The sequence below is a fragment of the Schistocerca americana genome, chromosome 7 (assembly GCF_021461395.2).
Source record: "Schistocerca americana isolate TAMUIC-IGC-003095 chromosome 7, iqSchAmer2.1, whole genome shotgun sequence".
Taxonomy (NCBI): Eukaryota; Metazoa; Arthropoda; class Insecta; order Orthoptera; family Acrididae; genus Schistocerca; species Schistocerca americana.
Genome location: NC_060125.1, coordinates 619,550,747 through 619,574,826, shown reverse-complemented (window position 1 = coordinate 619,574,826; position 24,080 = coordinate 619,550,747). Strand labels below are relative to the sequence as shown.

The 24,080-nt window shown below is 43.9% G+C and overlaps 1 protein-coding gene across 1 annotated transcript in view; it reads right to left on the bottom strand.

Moving 5' to 3' along the window:
- LOC124622452 (myrosinase 1-like) overlaps positions 1-24,080 on the bottom strand; it is a 124,156-nt gene that overhangs the window by 75,638 nt on the left and 24,438 nt on the right. The window contains exon 4 of the mRNA XM_047148153.1: positions 5,295-5,417. Within this exon, the coding sequence (XP_047004109.1) occupies positions 5,295-5,417 (123 nt within the window). The remainder of the gene's footprint in view (positions 1-5,294; positions 5,418-24,080) is intronic.

Below are 24,080 nucleotides of genomic sequence, written 5' to 3'. Positions count from 1 at the left end.
GGGAGGTGAGAAAACTTGGATTTCATGGTCGAGAGGCTGCTCATAAGCCACACATCACGCCGTAAATGCCAAACGACGCATCGCTTGGTGTAAGTAGCGTAAACATTGGACTAATGAACAGTGGAAAAACGTTGTGTGGAGTGATGAATCACGGTACACAATGTGGCGAGCCTTTGCAGGGTATGGGAAGAGTTGTAATAGATGATCACCTCTCTCGTTACAGCCTCCTAAATCAGAAGGTCCTACCAGATCTTTAAAGCTACATATCCCGGTTGGCACTGAAGTCTGCCATTATTGTATTAATTTCGTTATTTTTGTGAGGGTAAGTACTGGCAGAAGTAAAGCTGTGAGGACGGGGCGTAAGTCGTGCTTGGGTAGCTCAGTTGGTAGAGCGCTTGCCCGCGAAAGGCAAAGGTCCCGAGTTCGAGTCTCGGTCTGGCACGCAGTTTTAATCTGCCAGGAAGTTTCAAGTACTTCTATGAATTGGTTACAGAAAGAGCCCACTTCCTGTTCATTTGTTTCTACAGCAGAACACACTCTACTATCAGTCAACTATGTTCCTGCTGTACCTAATATGTCAACACTCAGGTGTGTTTGTTCTTGGATCACACTTGCTAATTTTCCTGCTTCATATGTACTTCGAATATTGCATGATCCAACACTGATTTTCGTACTTGTGATCGTCTTTAACATGGATTCCCTTAAACTACAAGGCATAAAAATAAGTTTCTCGAATAATGAAATAGAAGAAGTAAGAACTTTTTAAATTTTTGCGAATACAGATATACCGCCACCTCAGTTGGGAAACCCACTGACTAGAATTACGGATGCCCCTTAGTTCAGCTACGTTTTCAGATCGCATAATTACCGTTAGGGGTGATTTAAAAGTGAAGAAGCAGTTTATTTTGAATATTTCAGTTCACCCTTCAGCCATGAAATCATTTTCTGTCGAGGGGACATTGTTTTCAGATTTCAAGGGCTTGACGTCATTAGAAACAGGGGTCAAATACGTGTGCATACATACATTCAACCACCTCTCGGAACACATCAAATATCATGTAGAGTATCTGGCGGAGTTTACGAGTAAATTAAAGAATTTGCTATTGAAATGAAATGTCGTGTGGCCACGGCCTCCCGTCGGATAGACCGGTCGCCTGGTGCAAGTGTTTTGAGTTGACGCGACTTTGGCGACTTGTGTGTCGATGGGGATGAGATGATGATGATTAGGACAACACAACACCCAGTCCCAGAGTGGAGAAAAATCTCCGACCCAGCCGGAAATCGAACCCGAGCCCCATTGGCATAACAGCCCGTGGCGCTGACAACTCAGCTATTGACCTAGTCCTTATAATCCACCGAAGAGTATTTTCTCAGATGCTCTTCAATTTAATGGTTTACGTTATTTTACAATCGGACTAACATTTTAATACAATAGTGTTTCGTAATGTTTAGGTATTTCATTGTATTACACGAAAATTACTCATAATAGACGAAAAACTAAATTGGACATAGCACATAGCTGCAATATGCAAGAAGATATGAGCATATTTCCTCGCCGGACAAAAATATAAGAAGCTCTTCCCTATTGATCTGAAAAAGAACTTGTACAAACGCTTATACTTTCAGATGTTGATTTCAGCGATGTTATCCTGCAAGTTCTTTGCCAGGAAAAATCTCGGCGTCTGGAACTAGTGCTGAACGCCTACATTCGATCTTTCTGTGACGTTCGACCTTTTGTTCATATTTCACCATTGTACGTACACCTATCCTGGCTATGTGCAAACCAGCGCAGAGGTTTCTATACACTGTGTCATCTCTTCTATCGTATCAACGTACATTGCCCCTCATACCTCTCCTCGACTTTGGTGCTCTTGTCTGAACAACACAACGGAAACGCTTGTTCCAAACAGAGAAGAATCCTTTCTGTTCCAATCCATTACCTGAGCTGTTCTCTTGAAGCCGAGTCTTGAATGACCTCCTTCTTTATATCAGAGAACGGAATAACATCTGCAGCTTCAAAAGACAGCTAACTGAAGCAATATTAATGTCTGTCTCTGTCCTTGAAGGCACTCGTTACCCCTTTGTGTATCTTTCATTCTAACCAGATGTTCTTCATTTCCCAGTATTCTAAGTTGGTGGAGTCTACCAAAATTTCTGCCCATTCCTCTCCCCCATCAGAAAATATCACCTTTGCACACAAATAACTACATTTTGTATCTGACAATGTCACCATTATTTTTATGGTTATTGTTATTATTGTTAATGGCAACAGCAGCAGCAGCAGCAACAGTTTTAGTACTAATACTGTTAGTATTCATTTCATTAATTCTTAGTCATCATTGTTTATTCACATTTTCTCCACAGACATTCAAATCAGTTTTAATTGTGTTAGTCGTTTTATTACTATTCATCACATTAAAATCATTTTTATTTTTTACATAACTGTTGTTGCTGCTGTGGTCTTCAGTCCAAAGATGGTTTGATGCAGCTCTCCATGCTACTCTATCCTGTTCAAGCCTTTTCATCTCCGAGTAACTACTCAACTTAGGTCCTACTCAATCTGCTTACTGTATTCATTTCATGGTCTGTCTCTACGATTTTTACCCACCAAGCTTTTCTCCATTACTAAGCTGGTGATCCCATGATGCTTCAGAATGTATCTTACCAACCGATTCCTCCTTCTAGTCGGGTTGTGACACAAAATTCTCTTCCCCGCAATTCTATTCAGTACCTCCTCATTAGTTACGTGATCTACCCACCTAATCTTCAGCATTCTTCTGTAGCACCACATTTCAAAAGATTCTATTCTCTTCTTGTCTACACTATTTATCGTCCACGTTTCACTTCCATACATGGCTACACTCCATACAAATACTTTCAGAAAGAACTTCCTGACACTTAAATCTATACTTGATGTTAACAAATTTCTCTTCTTCTGAAACGCTTTTCTTGCCATTGCGAGTCTAAATTTTATATCCTTCCTACTTCGACCATCATTAGTTATTTTGCTTCCCAAATAGCAACACTCATTTACTACTTTAAGTGTCTCATTTGCTATCTAATTCCCTCAGCATCACCCGACTTAATTCGATTATATTCCATTATCCCCATTTTGCTTTTGTTGATGTTCATATTATATCCTCCTTACAAGACACTGTCAATTTCGTTCAATTGCTCTTCCAAGACCTTTGCTGCCTCTGACGGAATTACGATGTCATCAGCAAACCTCAAAGTTTTTATTTCTTCTCCCTGGACTTTGATTCTATTCCAATCTTTTCTTTTGTTTCCTTTACTGCTTGCTCAATATGCAGATTGAATAACATCGGAGATAGGGTACAATCCTGTCTCACTCCTTTCTCAACCAATGCTTCCCTTTCGTGGCCCTTGACTCTTCAACTACCATCTGGCTTCTGTACAAATTGTAAATAACACTTGGCTCCCTTCGCCACCTTCAGAATTTGCAAGAGAGTATTCCAGTCAATATTGTCAAAAACTTTCAAAATGGTTCAAATGGCTCTGAGCACTATGGGACTCAACTGCTGTGGTCATCAGTCCCCTAGAACTTAGAACTACTTAAACCTAACTAACCTAAGAACATCACACACACCCATGCCCGAGGCAGGATTCGAACCTGTGACCGTAGCAGCAGCGCGGCTCCGGACTGGAGCGCCTAGAACCGCACGACCACCGCGGCCGGCAAGTCAAAAACTTTCTCTAAATCTACAAATATTATAAAATGGGTTTGGCTTTCTTTAACCTATCTTCTATGAGAAGTCGTAAGGTCAGTATTGCCTCGCGTGTTCCTACATTTTTCCGGAATCCAAACTGATCTTCCCCGAGGTCAGCTTCCATCAGTTTTTCGATTCTTCTTTCGTAACTACTTATCTTAGAAAATAGATTAAAGAAAGGCAAACCTACGTTTCTAGCATTTGTAGACTTAGAGAAAGCTTTTGACAATGTTGATTGGAATACTCTCTTTCCGATTCTGAGGTGTCAGGGGTAAAATATAGGGAGCGAAAGGCTATTTGCAATTTGTACAGAAACCAGATGGCAGTTATAAGAGTCGAGGGACATGGAAGGAAAGCGGTGGTTGGGAAGGAAGTGAGACAGGTTTATAGCCTCTCCCCGATGTTATTCGATCTGTATATTGAGCAAGCAGTAAAGGAAACAAAAGAAAAATTCGGAGTAGGTATTAAAATCCATGGAGAAGAAATAAAAACTTTGAGGTTGGCCGATGACATTGTAATTGTGTCAGAGATAGCAAAGGACCTGGGAGAGCAGCTGAACGGAATAGACAATGTCTTGAAAGGAGGATATAAGATGAACATCAACAAAAGCAAAACAAGGATAATGAAAGGTAGTCGAATTAAATCGGGTGATGCTGTGTGTCGGAATTAGATTAGGAAGTGAGACGCTTAAAGTAGTAAACGAGTTTTGCTATTTGGGAAGCAAAATAACTGAAGATGGTGGAAGTAGAGAGGACGTGAAATGTGGACTGGGAATGGACGGGAAAGCGTTACTGAAGAAGAGAAATTTGTTAACATCGAGTGTAGATTTAAGTGTCAGGAAGTCGTTTCTGAAAGTATTTGTATGGAGTGTAGCCATTTATGGAAGTGAAACGTGGACGATAAATAGTGTGGACAAGATGAGAACAGAAGCTTTCGAAATGTGGTGCTACAGAAGAATGCTGAAGATGAGATGGGTAGATCACATAACTAATGAGGAGGTATTGAATAAAATTGGAGGGAAGAGAAATTTGTGGCACAACTTGACTAGAAGAAGGGATCGGTTGGTAGGACATGTTCTGAGGAATCAAGGGATCACCATTTTAGTATTGGAGGGCAGCGTGGATGGAAAAAAACCGTAGAGGGAAACCAAGAGATGAATACACTAAACAGATTCAGAAGGATGTAAGTTGCAGTAGGTACTGAGAGATGAAGAAGCTTGCACACGATAGAGTAGCATGGAGAGTTGCATCAAACCAGTCTCTGGAGTGAAGACCACAACAACAACAACTTTCGTAACTACGATGTTAAAAAATATACTGGATGTGTGAAACGCTGGTACGATGTAAGAGAAGGCGTAAAGGCCTTCATCTGAACAGGTTAAATAAATAATTGAATAAATTAAATGTACGTTATGACTTGTTTTCTGGTCGCAGTGACCACTCTACATGGGACGCAAGGAATACGACTAAAGTAGTTTAATGTAATGAGTCAGTACACTTTGACGCCTTGAGGTGCACAAGGAAAAAGCGAGAGACTGGCATTCGTTGTCGGACAGTGTAAACTCACCCGGTCTCCGAAGTTCTGGAAGGCGACGCGCGCGTACTCCACGAAGTAGTCGGCGAGCGCGATGTTCGGCCAGCCGCCCAGCTTCTGCAGCTCCTGCGGCAGGTCCCAGTGGTACAGCGTCACCTGCGGGCAGGCCGGTTGTGTTACGCCCCGCCTTGCTGGCCCCAGGTCCCTACTGTCGTACATTCTAAAACCGCAAGTCAACGAGAAAGGGGACTCTGGGCGACCTCCACTAGGTGGAGCGTTTGGAATAACCAACTGCGGTGCCGACCACTGAATCTGCGACGCCTACAGGGACAGCAAATTACGAAATTTTACTTACTGTGCGTATGTAGTGTAGTAGGAAAAGTACACGATCAGTTCTGTAGCGTGCGAGGGTCACTCCAAAAGAAATGAACACTATTTTTTTTAAATCCATATTTTATTCTACATGTTTGAAAGTTTTACAGAGTGCACATACATCCTTTGTTTGTTGTTGTGGTCTTCAGTCCTGAGACTCGTTTGATGCAGCTCTCCACGCTACTCTATCCTGTGCAAGCTTCTTCATCTCCCAGTACCTACTGCAACCTACATCCCTCTGAATCTGCTTAGTGTATTCATCTCTTGGTCTCTCTCTACGATTTTTACCCTCCACGCTGCCATCCAATACTAAATTGGTGCTCCCTTGATGCCTCAGAACATGTCCTATCAACCGATCCCTTCTCACCAGTTCTATTCAATACCTCCTCATTAGTTATGTGATCTACCCATCTAATCTTCAGCATTCTTCTGTAGCACCACATTTCGAAAGCTTCTATTCTCTTCTTGTCCAAACTAGTTATCGTCTATGTTTCACTTCCATACATGGCTACACTCCATACAAATACTTTTAGAAACGACTCCCTGACACTTAAATCTATACTCGTTGTCAACAAATTTTTCTTCTTCAGAAATTCTTCCTTACCATTCCCAGTCGACATTTTATATCCTCTCTACTTCGACCATCGTCAGTTATTTCGCTCCCCAAATAGCAAAACTCCTTTACTACTTTAAGTGACTCATTTACTAATCTAATTCCCTCAACATCACCCGACTTAATTCGACTACTTTCCATTATCCTCGTTTTGCTTTTGTTGATGTTCATCTTATATCCTACTTTCAAAACACTGCCTATTCCGTTCAACTGCTCTTCCAAGTCCTTTGCTGTCTCTGACAGAATTACAATGTCATCGGCGAACCTCAAAGTTTTTATTTCTTCTCCATGGATTTTAATACCTACTCCGGATTTTTCTTTTGTTTCCTTTACTGCTTGCTCAATGTACAGATTGAACAACATCGGGGAGAGGCTACAACCCTGTCTCACTCCCTTCCCAACCACTGCTTCCCTTCCATGTCCCTCGACTCTCATAACTGCCATCTGGTTTCTGTACAAATTGTAAATAGCCTTTCGCTCCCTGTATTTTACCCCTGCCACCTTCAGAATTTGAAAGAGAGTATTCCAGTCGACATTGTCAAAAGCTTTCTCTAAGTCTACAAATGCTAGAAACGTAGGTTTGCCTTTTCTTAATCTAGCTTCTAAAATAAGTCGTAGGGTCAGTATTGCCTCACGTGTTCCCATATTTCTACGGAATCCAAACTGATCTTCCCCGAGGTCGGCTTCTACCAGTTTTTCCATTAGTCTGTAAAGAATTCGCGATAGTATTTTGCAATCGTGACTTATTAAACTGATAGTTCGGTAGTTTTCACATCTGTCAACGCCTGCTTTCTTTGGGATTGGAATTATTATATTCTTCTTGAAGTCTCAGGGTATTTCCCCTGTCTGATACATTTTGCTCTCCAGATGGTAGAGTTTTGTCAGGACTGGCTCTCCAAAGGCTGTCGGTAGTTCTAATGGAATGTTGTCTACTCCCGGGGCCTTGTTTCGACTTAGGTCTTTCAGTGCTCTGTCAAACTCTTCACGCAGTATCATATCTCCCAATTCATCTTCATCTACATCCTCTTCCACTTCTATAACATTGCCCTCAAGTACATCGCCCTTGTATAGACCCTCTATATACTCCTTCCACATTTAGGAACAATATTTTCATTTTTCCACATAATTCCCATCCCTCTCAACTGCCTTACGCCATCTTGGAACCAGCGCCTGTATACCTGCACTGTAAAATTCTGGACTAACCTGTCGGAGCCACTGTTTGGCAGCCTGCACAAGGGAGTCATCATCTTCAAACCTTGTTCAACGAAGAGAGTCTTTCAGTTTCCCAAAGAGATGACAGTCACATGGAGCCGGGTCAGGACTGTAAGGCGAGTGTATCAGTGTTGCCCATCCGAATTTTGTGATCGCTTCCATGGTTTTTTAACTGACATGTGGCCGTGCATTGTCGTGCAACAGCAAAACATCCTGCTTTTGCCGATGTGGTCTAACACGACTCAGTCGAGCTTGAAATTTCTTCAGTGTCGTCACATACGCATAAGAATTTATGGTGGTTCCACTTGGCATGATGGCCACAAGCAAGAGTCCTTCGGAATCGAAAAAACACTGTAGCCGTAACTTTTCCAGCAGAAGGTGTGGGATGCCACTCCATTGATCGTCTTTTCGTCTCTGGTGAAAAATGATGGAGCCATGTTTCATCACCAGTCACAATTCTTCCAAGAAATTCATCTCCACCATTCTCGTACTGTTCCAAAAGTTCGCTGCATACCGTTTTTCTTGTTTCTTTGTGAGTCACTGTCAACATCCTGGGAAACCACCTGGCACAAACCTTTTTTAACGCCAACACTTTCAGTATTCTGCAAACACTTCCTTCCCCTATCCCAACGTAGCGTGACAATTCGTTCACTGTGATGCGTCTGTCAGCAGTCACCAATTCGTTAACTCTCTGCACATTGTCTGGAGTGTGTGCAGTACGAGGCCTGCCGCTGCGAGGACAATCCTCAATATTGCCGTGCCCGCTTTCATCACGTAACCTGCTTGCCCACCGACTAACTGTACTGCGGTCGACAGCAGCGTCTCCATATACATTTTTCAACCTCTTGTGGATGTTTCCCACTGTCTCGTTTTCACACCACAGGAATTCTACGGCAGCACGTTGCTTCTGACGAACGTCAAGCGTAGTAGCCATCTTGAAGACATGCTGTGACGGCAGCACTCACGGGAACAGGTTGAACTAAGTTTGAAAACAAGCAGGAAGGACGTATCTACACACTGTATGACTTCCACACATGCAGAATGAAAACTGTATTTTTACAAAAATAGTGTGCATTTCTTTTAGATTGACACTCGTATATACGAGAGTAATCCCAAAAGTAAGGTCTCCTATTTTTGTATAAGTACAGAACTCTATGTGGCAGTTGGTCACACAGTTATGAAGAGTGCTTCACGCGCTGTGTGTAAACATGCGCACGCCGCGCTGAGGCGCTCAGTCTTGGCTTGGCAGCCGTTGAGAATGGAGCTCCCGTTGGATGTTACCGCCAAGTGCGAATTGCGCGCAGTTACTCGGTTTTGGAACGCAAAGGGCACTGCGCCGATTGAAATCCATCGCCAATTGACGGAAGTGTATGGTGAGTCGTGCATGGATGTCAAAAATGTTCGTAAGTGGTGTAGAGAGATTGCAGCTGTTCGGACCGAAATTCACGACGAACAAAGGAGCGGGAGTCCGTCAATTTCTGAGGAGACAGTGTTGAAGGTTGAGCAAAGTATGCTTGAAGATGAGCGGATCACCCTGGATGATCTCTGCACGGCCGGCTAGTGTGGCCGAGCGGTTCTAGGCGCTTCAGTCTGGAACCGCGCGACCGCTACGGTCGCAGGTTCGAATCCTGCCTCGGGCATGGATGTGTGTGATGTCCTTAGGTTAGTTAGGTTTAAGTACTTCTAAGTTCTAGGGGACTGATGACCTCAGATGTTAAGTGCCATAGTGCTCAGAGCCATTTGACCCATTTTTGATCTCTGCACGTTGGTTCATGAGGTTTCCCGAATCACCGCTCACAGAATTTTAATGGAAAAATTGAACTACCGGAAGGTGTGCGCAAGATGGGTGCCACGCATGCTGACTTAGGAGCACACGCGGCAACGACTTGATGCTTCCCGCGCATTTCTTCACCGCCTTGCTGCCGAACAGGACAACTTCCTGGACTCAACTGTCACGGGTGACGAAACCTTGGCATACCACTTTCCACCTGAGAGCAAGCAACAACTTTCTGAACAGCATGGCGGCGAGCTGTTATGGCATGGAAATACAAAAACTACCACAGCGTCTACAAAAATGCATCGACAGAAATGGTGATTATGTCGAAAAATAGCTAAATGTTCAAGCTGTAAACTGATGTAAACCATTGTAGAAATAAAGAGGTCTATGTGCTTATAGAAAAAATAGTAGACCTTTGTAGTGACTTAGCCAGACAACCAAGCCACTGTAAGATAGCCGAAAGGCACGCGTTTAGCTCACGCAGACTGGCGTGAGGTCTGGAACAGTTAAGGGAAATTATAGTAGCAAATAAAGTACGTAGTTGATGTAATACTTAACTTTAATCCACAATGGGTGAACATCTCTCGTGACTGTACATGCTTCACAATATTAATTATCAAAGGCTATGGCGCCTTGCTAGGTCGTAGCAAATGACGTAGCTGAAGGCTATGCTAACTATCTTCTCGGCAAATGAGAGCGTAATTGTCAGTGATCCCTTGCTGGCAAAGTCGGCTGTACAACTGGGGCGAGTGCTAGGACGTCTCTCTAGACCTGCCGTGTGGTGGCGCTCGGTCTGCTATCACTGACAGTGGCGACACGCGGGTCCGACGTATACTAACGGACCGCGGCCGATTTGAAGGCTACCACCTAGCAAGTGTGATGTCTGGCGGTGACACCACAACCTTACATTTGGGATTACAAGGTGCTGTGTTTTGTACACCGAGCAGTCTCATCTGGCAGTAGCATTGGTTCTGATCTACATCTACGCCTACATCAATCTCCGCAAGCCACCTAACAGTGTGTGGCAGATGGTACTTGTGGTACCACCGACTGATCCGCCCTTCCCTGTTCCACTCGCGAAAGGAGCACGAGAAAAATGATTGCCGGTAAGCCTCTGTGTTGGCTCTAATTTATCGAATTTTCTCGTCGTGGTCATTTCGCGAAATGTATGTGTGTGTGGGGGGGAGTAATATGTTGTCCAACTCTTCCCGGAAAATGCTGTCTCGAAATTTGAATAGTAAACCTGTCAGTGATGCACAACGCCTCTCTTGTAACGTCTACCAGTGGTGTCTGTTGACCATCTCTGTAACTCTCTTCCGCCGTTTAAACGATCCAGTGACGAAACGCGCCGCTCTTCGTTGGATTTTCTCTATCTCTTCTATCAGTCCAATCTGGTATAGATCCCAGATCGATGAACAATACTAAAATAATCGATCGAACAAGCGCCTTGTAAGCCACATCCTTCGTAGATGAGTTACATTTCCTTAAGATTCTTCCTATCAATCTCACTGTCAGTCTGACATCCGCTTTTCCTGCTATTTTGTCATTCAACTTAAGGTCGCTCTGGATAGTTACTGCTAGGCGTTTTGCTGTAGATACTAGTTGCAGCATTTGTCATCAATAGTGTAGTTGTACAGTGGTGGATTTCTTTTTCTCTGTTTGCGCACTATGTAACGTTTCTCTACACTCAGGGTCAACTGCCACAGCCTGCATTATTCATGAGTCCTCCGCAGGTCATTCTGCAACTCGATGTTATCTCCTGGCGTTACTAATTTCGTACCGACAACCGCATCATTGGCGAATAGTCTTCAAGAGCCGCCGACGCTTTTTACTAGATCATTTGCATATACTATAAACAGTCACGGTCCTAACACATTTCCTTCGAGTACTCCTGAAATTATCGTTACATCTACTGATTTTGTTCCGTTGAGAGCGACGTGTTAAATTCTACCTGCAAGGAAGTCTTGAATCCAGTCGTAAATCTGGTCCTATATTCTATACGATTGTATTTTTCCACTAAACAGCAGTGCGGGACGCTGTCAGATCCCTTCCTGCATTCGAGGAACACAGCATCAAGCTGAACGCCGTCGTCTGAGGCGCTATGGATCTCATGGAGGAACAGTGCGAGTTGAGTTTCGCAGGATCTCTTTCTGCGGAATCAGTGTTGATTTTTATGGGAGATTTTCGTTCTCCAAAGCTTCATAATTCTTAAGCGTAAAAGACATTTCACAAATCTACAACAGATTGACATCAACGATGTATAGGCCTATAATTACTTGCATCTGTCCTACAGTCCCTCTTGAAACTGGGAATGATCTTCGTTCTTTTCCAGTCACTAGGTACCGTTCGTTGCTAGAAGGGGAGATAGTTCTTTCGCATAATCTTTGTAGAACCTTATAGGTATCTCATCTGGTCTCGATGCCTTTCCACTACTAAGCGATTGTAGTTGCTTTTCTATCTGGCAATTGGTTATCTCAATATCAGCTATTTCGGCGTTCTAACAATGATTGGAGGGAGGGACTGTGTTACGATCTTCCGCCGTGAAACACTTGCGGATGACCGAATTCACTATTTCGGCTGTATCTCTGTTATCGTCCGTTTCGGTGCCAGTATGGTCTGTGAGTGAGTGAATGAATAGATGATTTCGAACCGCTTATTGGTAACATCAAAAAGTCCTAAGGGTATTTACTCAGACCGGTTGACAAAATTTTACTTTCGAACTCATTGAGAGCTTCTGTCACTGCTCTCCTTACGGTCATTTTCGCTTAACTGAGCTTTCGCTCGTCAGCTAGGTTTTGACTTCTCTTGAATCTGTGATGAACCTTTCTTTGTTTACGTAGCAGTTTTCTAACACGGCTGTTGAACCACGGCGGGCCATTCCCATCGCTTAAGACCTTGCTCGGAACATACTTGTCTAAGACAGACTGAACGCCGCTTTTGAATTTCTTCCATTTGTGCTCGACATCTTCGTCCTCAGCATTGAGTATTTGATGCTGTCTATTTAAATACTTTGCAATTTGAATCCTGTCGCTATTCCTAAGCAAAAATATTCTCTCACCTTTCTTAACATTCACCGTAAAACACGTGGTCATAGTTACTATGATAGTCTTATGATTACTGACTGAGCATCGAGTAGAACAGAGCCTGAATAACAGGTACGTTGCTTCACTATGCTGCATCATCTCTGAGTCAGGGGTCATCAATAGCACTGGCTGGTGACACGTGGTATGGCAGACTCTCGGCAACATCAATAGATATTTTCTTTAGCAAAACTTGCCGGCCCGGACAGCAGTCGAGCAACTCCCCTATCGAGAGAGGTCAGAAGAACACGGGCGACAAGGAAAACCGGCAGTGTTGCGTTATCTTGTTGAAAGGTAATGACATGGAGACCAAGCAGATACAGTGACCGCTACCCAAACTGCAGCCTATGTGAACTAGAAGTGATCGCGTTGTGTACTCACGAGGAGTACTTGGCAAATACCGTAACCCGATTTTCCAGAATCTTCACTCAGTGGAGGAGGAGTCATAATACGTGCACACGTGTCTGGGCTTATACCTAGATACTTTATCGTTTTTTGAGAAAAGACGGTCAAAGTTTTAGCGGGTAAATAGTTCAGCCGAAGCGGTGGCACACCGTTTAGCGTCGCGGCATAACAATTTCACGCCCCTTATTCGAAACCCCAATGTTACTTTTATTTTTGTTTTTCGTTTACTACCCATTTCTGTAGAGTATTTTTTAATGAATACTGAAGTAACGTTACCCTTATACGCCTACAGATAGTATTTGTGGTGAATGAATTTAAAAAAATGAATGAGAAAATTTGAAATCGTTTCCGGTGAATTTCCTGGAGCGTATCTTGATTCAGCTACAAGCGCCAGTTTTCGGTAAAGTGAACGGTTGTGTGTAGTTTTCGGAGAAATTATTGCCAACGCGTGAAATTTTCAGCAATGTTGACGACGTTTCTTCCGCGAGTGAGATTCATACGAAGAAATGATAGTGTGGCACACCGGCTTCGAGCGATGTTCGTGGTTTTCGGAATTTCTATCTTTCTATGTTTCTACGATCGATATGGTCCAAGCAAACGCACCAAATATTCCTGAAAAGTAAATATAAGAATAAAATATAATAATTAATATAAGAATGAAATATAATGGTACGAGAATTTAAAAAGATTCTAATCCATGAAAATACCTTACCACCTATAATATATAGTAAATGAAATAAAAAAATAAATAAAAATAGTAAACGGGTTTCCAACACAGGGTGGAAAAGAGAGAGAGAGAAAGATAGATAGAGAATGACGCTAGACACTGTGTCACAACTTCGAGTAAGATTAGTGTGCGCTAAAAGGCACTAAATTATATCGAAAACTTTGTCGTTTTGTCAGAAGCGGTGGAGTGCCTACAGATAAGCCAAGACACATGTTCGCTTATTTTAACCTCAGTTCCTCTGAGCCAATTCTCTGGTAATTCCGGTTACGGCACTTGCTGTGTTATCCTGTCAGGGGCAATCCATACCGTAACACCAGCTGTTGGGCCCAAATGAAGATTACAATGCAGTCTACTAGTAATCTGAACTCTCGTTGAAGCTGCCACGTACGCATGTGTCCATCACGATGCTGTGCGCGATACCGCTAGCAGCCACTCGTAGCTTCCACTGTTGTCATTTGGTGCACTTCTCTCTGCTGTTGTGTCGAGGGAAGCTACAACAATGGTCACCATTGATTACTGTCGATGGTACTCCAGACGGTGTGGCACTCTCCGTGTGGATAGTTGTCTTGCTGAAAATAACACACACGGTACGGGAAATGGTTGGACGGTCTAGCAAAGCCGAGTGCGCAATATGTCTGCCCTCTCGGGCGCTAATCACATGGAGCCATTGGGATACCGCATACTACTAACTAACGCCCTCCTGAACTAATCGATTCGGTTTTCGCTTAGCTGTCTTGGGACCTCAACCAACACGGACAGCTATTGCAGTCTCTATGCGACACGATCTTGCCCACTCTGAATGATGACCAATGCTGCTTCTTACATGGGGCATGACACGATCTTCTACAGACGACTAACACTGAACGCGACTGATGAATGACAAACCTGCTATGTAATCATTCCTTATACTTGGTGGTCTGAAACAGACTGAAAAGCTTCTAAAGCTATTGCATAGTAGGTCGATCTGAGGAATAACAGTTATTGTTGTGGTCTTCAGTCCTGAGACACGTTTATGCAGCTCTCCGTGCTACTCTATCCTGTGCAAGTTTGTTCATCTCCCAGTACCTCCTGCTACCTACATCCTTCTGAATCTGTTTAGTGTATTCATCTCTTGGTCTCCCTCTACGATTTTTACCTTCCACGCTGCCTTCCAATACTAAATTGGTGATCCCTTGATGCCTCAGAACATGCCCTACCAACCGATCCCCTCTTCTAGTCAAGTTGTGCCACTAATTTATCTTCTCTCCCATTCTATTCAATACCTCCTCATTAGTTGTGTGATCTACCCATCTAATCTTCAGCATTCATCTATAGCACCACATTTCGAAAGCTTCAATTCTCCTCTTGTCTAAACAATTTATCGTGTACGATTCACTTCCATACATGGCTACACTCCACACAAATACTTTCAGAAACGACTTCCTGACATTTAATTTACACTGGATGTTAACAAATTTCCCTTCTTCAGAAACGCTTTCCTTGCCATTGCCAGTCTACATTTTATATCCTCTCTACTTCGACCATCATCAGTTCTTTTGCTCCCCAAATAGCAAAACTCATTTACTACTTTAAGCCTTTCATTTCCTAATCTAATTCCCACAGCATCACCCGATTTAATTCGACTACTTTCCATTATCCTCGTTTTGCTTCTGTTGATGTTCATCTTATATCCTCCTTTCAAGACACTGTCCATTCCGTTCAGCTGCTCTTCCAGGTCCAATGCTGTCTCTGACAGAATTACAATGTCATTGGCGAACCTCAAAGTTTTTACTTCTTCTCCATGGATTTTAATTCCTACTCCGATTTTTTCTTTTGTTTCCTTTACTGCTTGTTCAATATACAGATTGAATAACATCGGGGATAGGCTACAGCTCTGTCTCACTCCCTTCCCAACCACCGCTTCCCTTTCATGCCCCTCGACTCTTATAACTGCCATCTGGTTTCTGTAGAAATTGTAAATGGCCTTTCGCTCCCTGTATTTTACCCCTGCAACTTCAGAATTTGAAAGAGAGTGTTCCAGTCAACATTGTCAAAAGCTTTCTCTAAGTCTGCAAATGCTAGAAACGTAGGTTTGCCTTTCCTTAATCTATTTTCTAAGATAAGTCGTAGTGTCAAATGGCTCTGAGCGCTATGCGACTTAACTTCTGAGGTCACCAGTCGCCTAGTACTTAGAACTAATTAAACCTAACTAACCTAAGGACATCACACACATCCATTCCCGATGCAGGATTCGAACCTGCGATCGTAGCGGTCGCTCGGTTCCAGACTGTAGCGCCTAGAACCGCACGGCCACTCCGGCCGGCGTCGTAGGGTCAGTTGCCTGACGTGTTGCAACATTTCTATGGAATCCAAACTGATCTTCCCCGAGGTCGGTTTCTACCAGTTTTTCCATTCGTCTGTAAAGAATTCGTGTTAGTATTTTGTAGCAGTGGCTTATTAAACTGATAGTTCGGTAATTTTCGTATCTGTCAACGCCTGCTTTCTTTGGGATTGGAATTATTATATTCTTCTTGAAGTCTGAGGGTATATCGCCTGTCTCATACAAATTACTCACCAAATGGTAGAGTTTTGTTAGGCCTGGCTCTCCTAAGGCTGTCAGTAGTTCTAATGGAATGTTGTCTATTCCCGGGGCCTTGTTTTGACTTGTCTTTCAGTGCTCTGTCAAACTCTTCACGCAGTGAATAAGTGTTAAGAAAAAAAATTCAATACGTTGCGCTGTTTCCGAGTTCATCAGCACTGAAGTTAACAAATGAGGCCGCTGCGTGGGCAAATTCAAGCGGCCCGTCCAGAGACGGTGTCGTGTTCTTCGTTTGGTTTCCTAAAACCGAGCAAGAGAGCGATACAGAAAGTGGACGCGGGACGGTGGTAAGGATCGAACCCGAGCCAAAGGCTGCGCAGTTTCGGGCGTTATCATCTACGCTATGAGAACAATTGACACTAATTTTATCTGATGGGCTGCTTGAATATGTGTGTGCAATGGGTTTATTGATAACTTTACTGCTGATTAACTCCGAAACGGCACAGCGTATGAATTTTTTGGTGAACCATTACTGCTCAGCACAACCTACCCTGCAACACCCTTACAAGCTTTTCAGGCTTTCTTCGAGCACTCTGTACAGAGAATGTACGCCGAGGTGGCAAAAGTCGTGGCATAGCGAATGTACATATACAAATGGGGGTACTATCACGGACACAAGGAACAAAAGGGCAGTGCTTTGGTGGAGCTGTCGTTTGTACGTAGGTGATTCACGTGAAAAGGTTTCCGACGTGATTATGGCAGCACGAAGCGCATCAACAGACTTTGAAGGTGAAATTGCAGTTGGAGCTGGAAGCATGGGGCATTCCATTTCGGAAACCGTTAGGGAATTAAATATTTCGAGATGCATAGCGTCAAGAGTGTGTGGAGAATATCCACATTTCTGGCATTCCCTCCCACCACGAACAATGCAGTGGCCGACGGCCTTCACTTAACGACCGAGAGCAGCGGCGTTTGTGTAGAGTTGCCAGTGCTAACAGACAAGCAACGCTGAGTGATATAGCCGCAGAAATGAATGTGGGACGTACGACGAACGTATCCATTAGGACAATGGGCGAAGTTTTTCGTTAATGGGCTATGGTAGCAGACGACCGATGCGGGTGGCTTTGCCAACGACACGGTATCGCCTGCAGTCTCTCTCCTGCGCTCGTGGCCGCATCTCTTAGACTCTAGACGACTGTAAAACCATGGTCTGATCAACTGAGTCCCGATTTCTTTTGGTAAGAGCTGATGGTAGGGTTCGATTGTGGTGCAGACCCGAGGAGGCCATGGACCCAAATTGTCAACAAGACACTGTGCAAGCTGGTGGTAGCCCGATGATGATGTGGGGTATGGCTGTTTTAAATGGAATGGACTGGGTCTTCTGGTCCAGGTGAACCTACCATTGCCTGGAAATGGCTATATTCGGCTAGTTGGAGACCACTTGCAGCCATTCACAGACTTCATGTTTCCAGACATTTATGGGACATAATTGAGAGGTCAGTTCGTGCTCAAAATCCTGCACCTGCAACACCTCCGCAATTATGGACGGCTATAGAGGCAACATGTCTCAGTACTTCTACAGAAGGCTTCCAACGACTTGTTGAGTCCATACTAAGTCGAGGCGTTGTACTACGCTGGGCAACATGAGTTCCGAGACGATGTTATGAAGTGTTGGGTTGGGTTGGGTTGTTCGGGGGAAGAGACCAAACACTGAGGTCACCGGTCTCGTTGGATTAGGGAAGGACGGGGAAGGGCCGTGCCCTTTCAAAGGAATCATCCCGGCATTTACCTGGAGCGATTTATGGAAATCATTGGAAACCTAAATCAGGATGGCTGGATACGGAATTGCACCGTCGTCCTCCCGAATGCGAATCTGTTAGGAAGTGTCATAAAAAAATGGCTCAAATGGCTCTGGCCACTATGCGACTTAACTTCTGAGGTCATCAGTCCCCTAGAACTTAGAACTAATTAAACCTAACTAACCTAAGGACATCACACACATCCATGCCCGATGCAGGATTCGAACCTGCGACCGTAGCGGTTGCTCGGTTCCAGACTATAGCGCCTAGAACCGCTCGACCACTCCGGCCGGGAGGAAGTCTGCATTGGCATTTGTCACCTCAGTGTACATAACTATAGGGGTTTAGCTCCCCCGCAACTTCTTTGTGCGACTGGTCTGAAATGCTGACTTAGTTGTCCAAGCATACGATACAAACAATGGGAATATGATGCTCGTCGCCGGTCGGTTTAGTGGCTGTGTAATTTTGATGACCAACGGTGTAATTCTCTTTTTGTTAAGGTGGACACAGGCATAAAAGTACTAAGAAAGTGGTAAAGCTTTAAGTGATGAATCCAGGAAAAAATCACAAGCCCTACCCAACGCTCCCATACTAGTCGCGAGGAAGAGATTACACCAAGCGTAGCATGCACTGCACAGAGGCGTTCCAGCAATCAGTCTTGCCTCGCTCCATACGTGGATGGAATGGGAAGAAGCATTAACAAGTGATACGCTCTTGCAGAGTGTGGATGTAACTGTAGAAAGCGCAGTCAGTGGAATAACTAAGAATACTTTCACTGTATTAGTCTGCGATTTATACCCTAATTCCATTGATCATGACTGTGGATGCATCTTTGGTGAAAATATTTCACTGGTTTTTTCTACATACTCGCTGAAAGTATTTAGTGAAAACTCAGTCATCATTAAGAGTTGCTAAATTTGGCAATACGATAAGCAAATGGCTATTGGTTAGGTGATACTATTTCTCTCACATCATAATTAATGTGTAAGTTATTTACTAAATTTAAAATATGTCCGAAAATGACACGTCTCGGCTATTATTACAGGTTATGGGCAATATACACTGCCTGGCAAAAACAGGAAAAGGGCGCAGAAGGGATGGAGGAAATGAAATGAAACTTCACGGATTGAGAAGGTATGTGACGTTATTTGAGTGATTATGATATTCATCTACATCTACATCTACATCTACATCTACATGGATACTCTGCAAATCACATTTAAGTGCCTGGCAGAGTTTTCATCGAACCATTTTCACAATTCTCTATTATTCCAGTCTCGTACAGCGCGCGGAAAGAATGAACACCAATATCTTTCCGTACGAGCTCTGATTTCCCTTATTTTATCGTGGTGATCGTTCCTCCCTATGTAGGTCGGTGTCAACAAAATATTTTCGCACTCTGAGGAGAAAGTTGGTGATTAGAATTTCGTGAGAAGATTCCGTAGCAACGAGAAACGCCTTTCTTTTAATGATTTCCAGCCCAAATCCTGTATCATTTCTGTGACACTCTCTCCCATATTTCGCAATAATACAAAACGTGCTGCCTTTCTTTGAACTTTTTCGATGTACTCCGTCAGTCCTATCTGGTAAGGATCCCACACCACGCAGCAGTATTCTAAAACAGGAAGGACAAGCGTAGTGTAGGCAGTCTCCTTAACAGGTCTGTTACATTTTCTAAATGTCCTGCCAATAAAACACAGCCTTTGGTTAGTGTTCGCCACAACATTTTCTGTGTGTTCTTTCCGGTCTAACTTGTTCGTAACTGTAATACCTAGGTATTTAGTTGAATTATCGGCTTTTAGATTAGACTGATCTGTCGCGTAACCGAAGTTTAACGAGTTCCTTTTAGCACTTATGTGGATGACCTCACAGTTTTCGTTATTTAAGGTCAACTGCCACTTTTCGCACCATTTCGATATTTCTTCTAAATCGTTTTGCCGTTTGTTTTGATCTTCTGATGACTTTAGTAGTCGATAAACGACAGCGTCATCTGCAAATAACCGAAGACGGCTGCTCAGATTGACTCCCAAATCGAAATATGTAGGTAAGGAACAGCAAAAGGCCTATAACACTACCTTGGGGAACGCCAGAAATCAGTTCTGTTTTACTCGATGACTTCCCGGCAATTACTACGAACTGTGACTTCTCTGAAAGGAAATCGCAAATCCAGTCACATCACTGAGACGATATTCCACAAGCACGCAATTTCACTACGAGCCGCTTGTGTGGTACAGTGTCAAAAGCCTTCCGGAAATTCAGAAATACGGACTCGATCTCAAATCCCTTGTCAATAGCACTCAACACTTCACGTGAATAAGGAGCTTGTTGTGTTTCACAGGAACGGTGTTTTCTAAACCCATGTTGACCGTGTGTCAATAGACAGTTTTCTTCGAAGTAATTCATAATGTTCGAACTCAATATATGTTCTAAAGTCCTGCTACATATCGACGTTAACGCTATGCGCCTGTAATTTAGTGGACTGCTCATACTACCTTTCTTGAATATTGGTGTGACCTGTGCAACTTTCCAGTCTTTGGGTACGGATCTTTCGTCCAGTAAACTTTTGTATATGATTGTTAAGTATGGAGCTGATGCATCAGCATACTCCGAAAGGAACCTAATTGGTATACCGTCTGGACCAGAGGACTTGCTTTTATTAAGTGATTTGAGTTGCTTCACTACTCCGACGATATTTACTTCCACGTTTCTCTTGTTGGCAGCTGTTCTCGATTCGAATGCTCGAGTATTTACTTCGTCTTCTTTTGTGAAGGCATTTCGGAAGACTGTCTTTAGTAACTCTGCTTTGGCAGCACTGTCTTCGATAGTATCTGCATTGCAATTGCGCAGAGAAGGCATTGGTTGTTTCTTGCCGCTAACATACTTCACATACGGCCAGAATCTCTTTGGATTTTCTGATGTGATTTGCAGAGCATCCATGTAGATGTAGATGCAGATGTTGATAATGCTGCCTCACACAAGTCCGCGGCTTCTCCTTGTCCTTCAGAGCGCCTTAACTTCTGCCAGTAACCCATGCTTGCTTTCCAAAAAAATTTTTTTTTTTTTACTTTATTGTATTTCAATTCCCCATCGGGGCGGGCTGGCAGCAGCATAGGCGCTGCTCTTCAGCCGAAAGACATAGAACAAAACAGTAGAAGACAATTAAAAGCAGTAAAGGAGAGAATAAGGTGAACATACATATAAAAAAGGGGGATCATCATGGAAGGCAATAGACAAAAAACGGGGTGAATGTAAAATAGAGATAAAAAACTATTTAAAAGTAGCGCACACAAAAAGCCACACACTGCGACGGTTAAAAGAACACAAGGCACAGTACGACAGGAGCATGAATATAGCGACAGATGGCATAGCACATAACGTAACACTGACAGCGAACCACAAGGCAGTACACAATTAAAATCACACCTCTTGACGCACACAAGAAACAGCACTAAGCACAACACTGACGTGGCACACTGATGATGATCAAAACAGAGGATCTACCAGGCGCTAGGAGATGAGGGAGACCTGAAGAACGGAGGGAGGGGAAGAGATGGGGGAGGGGAGTGGGGGGGCGCGCTGAAGAGGGCCAGGTAGCGAGGGATGTGGGAAGGAAAGAGGCAAGTATGGGGTGCAGGGTCTCAGGGGAGGGGGGGCCGGAGGAAAATCCGCTCTGGGAGAAGGAGGAAAGAGGAAAAGGGGGCCCTGGGGAGGGGGGGGGAGAAGGCCAGGTTATAGTTGGAAGGAAGGGTAGATGTCACGGCGGAGTTCGTCATCTGGGAGGGGGAGGCGTTGGAAATTGCCTGATGAAGGAGATGGAGGGTGTGGAGGTGGAGAGAGGGAGGGATACAGTGATAGAGGCGTGGGCGGGGGGGTGGAGAGGAGAGGAAACCAGAGGGTGGGGGGGATCAAGCCTGCGAACAATGTAAAGGATGCGGAGATGTTGGAGGAACAGGAGGAGGTGGGGGAAGGGGATCAGTTCATACAGGAGCCGTGTGGGGGAAGGAAGGCGGATACGGAAGGCAAGGCGGAGCGCATGGCATTCAAGGATTTGGAGGGCCTTGTAAAAGCAGGTGGAGGCAGAGATCCAGGCGACGCTGGCATAACAGAGGATAGGACGGATGAGGGATTTGTAGGTGTGGAGGATGGTAGAAGGATGCAATCCCCATGTCCAGCCAGACAGGAGTTTCAGCAGGCGGAGGCGGGAATGGGCTTTCTGCTGGATGGTCAGGAGATGAGGGGTCCAGGTGAGGTGTCGGTCAAGAGTGAGGCCAAGGTATTTCAGGGTGGGTGTGAGTTGGATAGGACGACCATAAAGGATGAGGTAAAAATCATGGAGGCGAAAGGAGCGAGTGGTGCGGCCTATGATGATTGCCTGGGTTTTGGAGGGGTTGAGACGGAGGAACCACTGGTTACACCAAGTGGTGAACTGGTTAAGGTGGGTTTGGAGGGTACGTTGAGACTGTTGAAGGGTAGGATAGAGAGCCAGGAAGGCGGTGTCATCAGCATATTGGAGAAGGTGGACTGGTGGGGGTGGCTTGGGCATATCAGCTGTATACAAGAGATAAAGGAGAGGGGAGGGGACAGAACCCTGGGGGACGCCAGCCATGGGATAAAAGATACGGGAGTTGGTGTTGTGGAGGGTGACATATAGGAAGGACGGTGCGAGAGGAAGGAAGCGACCAGACGGACAAAATTGATAGGCAGGGCGTAGGTTTGGAGTTTAAAGAGGAGACCGGGATGCCATACACGGTCATAGGCATTTTGGAGGTCACCAAAATTCGTAGAATCTCTCCTTAATTCCTTGCTGGATTAGCACACCTAAAGGAAACCATTTATCAGAGAAATGGCTTAGCCGCAGTCTAGAGATTGTTCTAAAATGAACTGCCCACTCTGCAGTGGAGTCTACGCTGGTTTGAAGCTTTCTAACTCAATTAAACTGAGTGTTAAGACTGGGGTATGCAGGAGAGCTTCTGTGAAGTTTGAAAGGCAAGAGATAGTTGCAGCCATGCGCTTACGTCCTGTTGTAACGACAGCAGCTGAACTGGAGCGTGTTGTCACAGCCAAGAGGGCGTGTCCTGACAGCTGTTGCGGCCATGATGAACCGGACGGATTTTGCGGCGTCGCCGGTATGTGGAGCGATTACTGGCAAAGCTCAGAGTATGAGAAATCTTCAGTGCAGTTCAGCTAGCCATAGGCTCTGGTCACACAGCCATGGCTGACTTGATCCAATAGAGAGTATCAAACAAGGGATACTCTAATAAAAACTAAACCCAAACAGCGACAGAGAAGCCAGTAACATAGTTTCATAGAAAAAATTTAGATGAGTACGTGAGTGAACACGCGCCCTCGCTATGAGATTTAGTTTTCAAGTTATTTAATGTTAACTATTTTAAAAATGTTCAAATGTGTGTGAAATCTTATGGGACCTAACTGCTAAGGTCATCAGTCCCTAAGCTTACACACTACTTAACCTAAATTATCCTAAGGACAAACACACACACCCATGCCTGAGGGAGGACTCGAACCTCCGCCGGGACCAGCCGCACAGTCCATGACTGCAGCGACCTACACCGCTCGGCTAATCCCGCGCGGCTAACTATTTTAAATATTATTGATTGGCGACTACATAGAGTGCTGTGTACACAACGGCCATATACGTGAAATTAGAAGGAAGGTCAGCGTTGGCCGTAATTTTGATGTTTTATTGACAGCAAAATCGATTTTCAATCACATAGTGATTATCTTCAGTGCAGTAGTGTACAAATTAAACTCATAGGCACTGGTGTCAAGTTATTAGCAGCAACCAAAGCTATGTAACGATCACAAGTTTAATTTGTACACTATAGCACTGAAGATGATCACTATGTGATTGAAAATCGATTTTGCTGTCAATAAACCATCAAAATTACGGCCAACGCTGACCTTCCTTTTCATTTTAAATATGAAATGATCTTTAAAAATTAGTAACTCAGTAACACCTTAAGCGATTCATGGAAACGTAGTGTCTGTGTATAGGTCTTGGTGAGTACCTTGATTTCGAAATTTGTGGGAGATTCTTTGTGAATACTACATATTTTAAATTACAGGGCGGAATATACATACAGTGCATAAAAAACTGAAATTTCTCGTAAATACAACATGAAATATTTAAAGTAGTGGTAGCATTAGGAAATAGATGTAATTAAGAATGTATGACTATAATTAATTTTAACTGTTTATTTTTATTGATGACTTAACAACGCAAAATAACGTCCACGGAAGTGCGCGAGTTTGACTAACGTCAATGCGAGCGTATAAGCAACAGCGGCAATTTTCG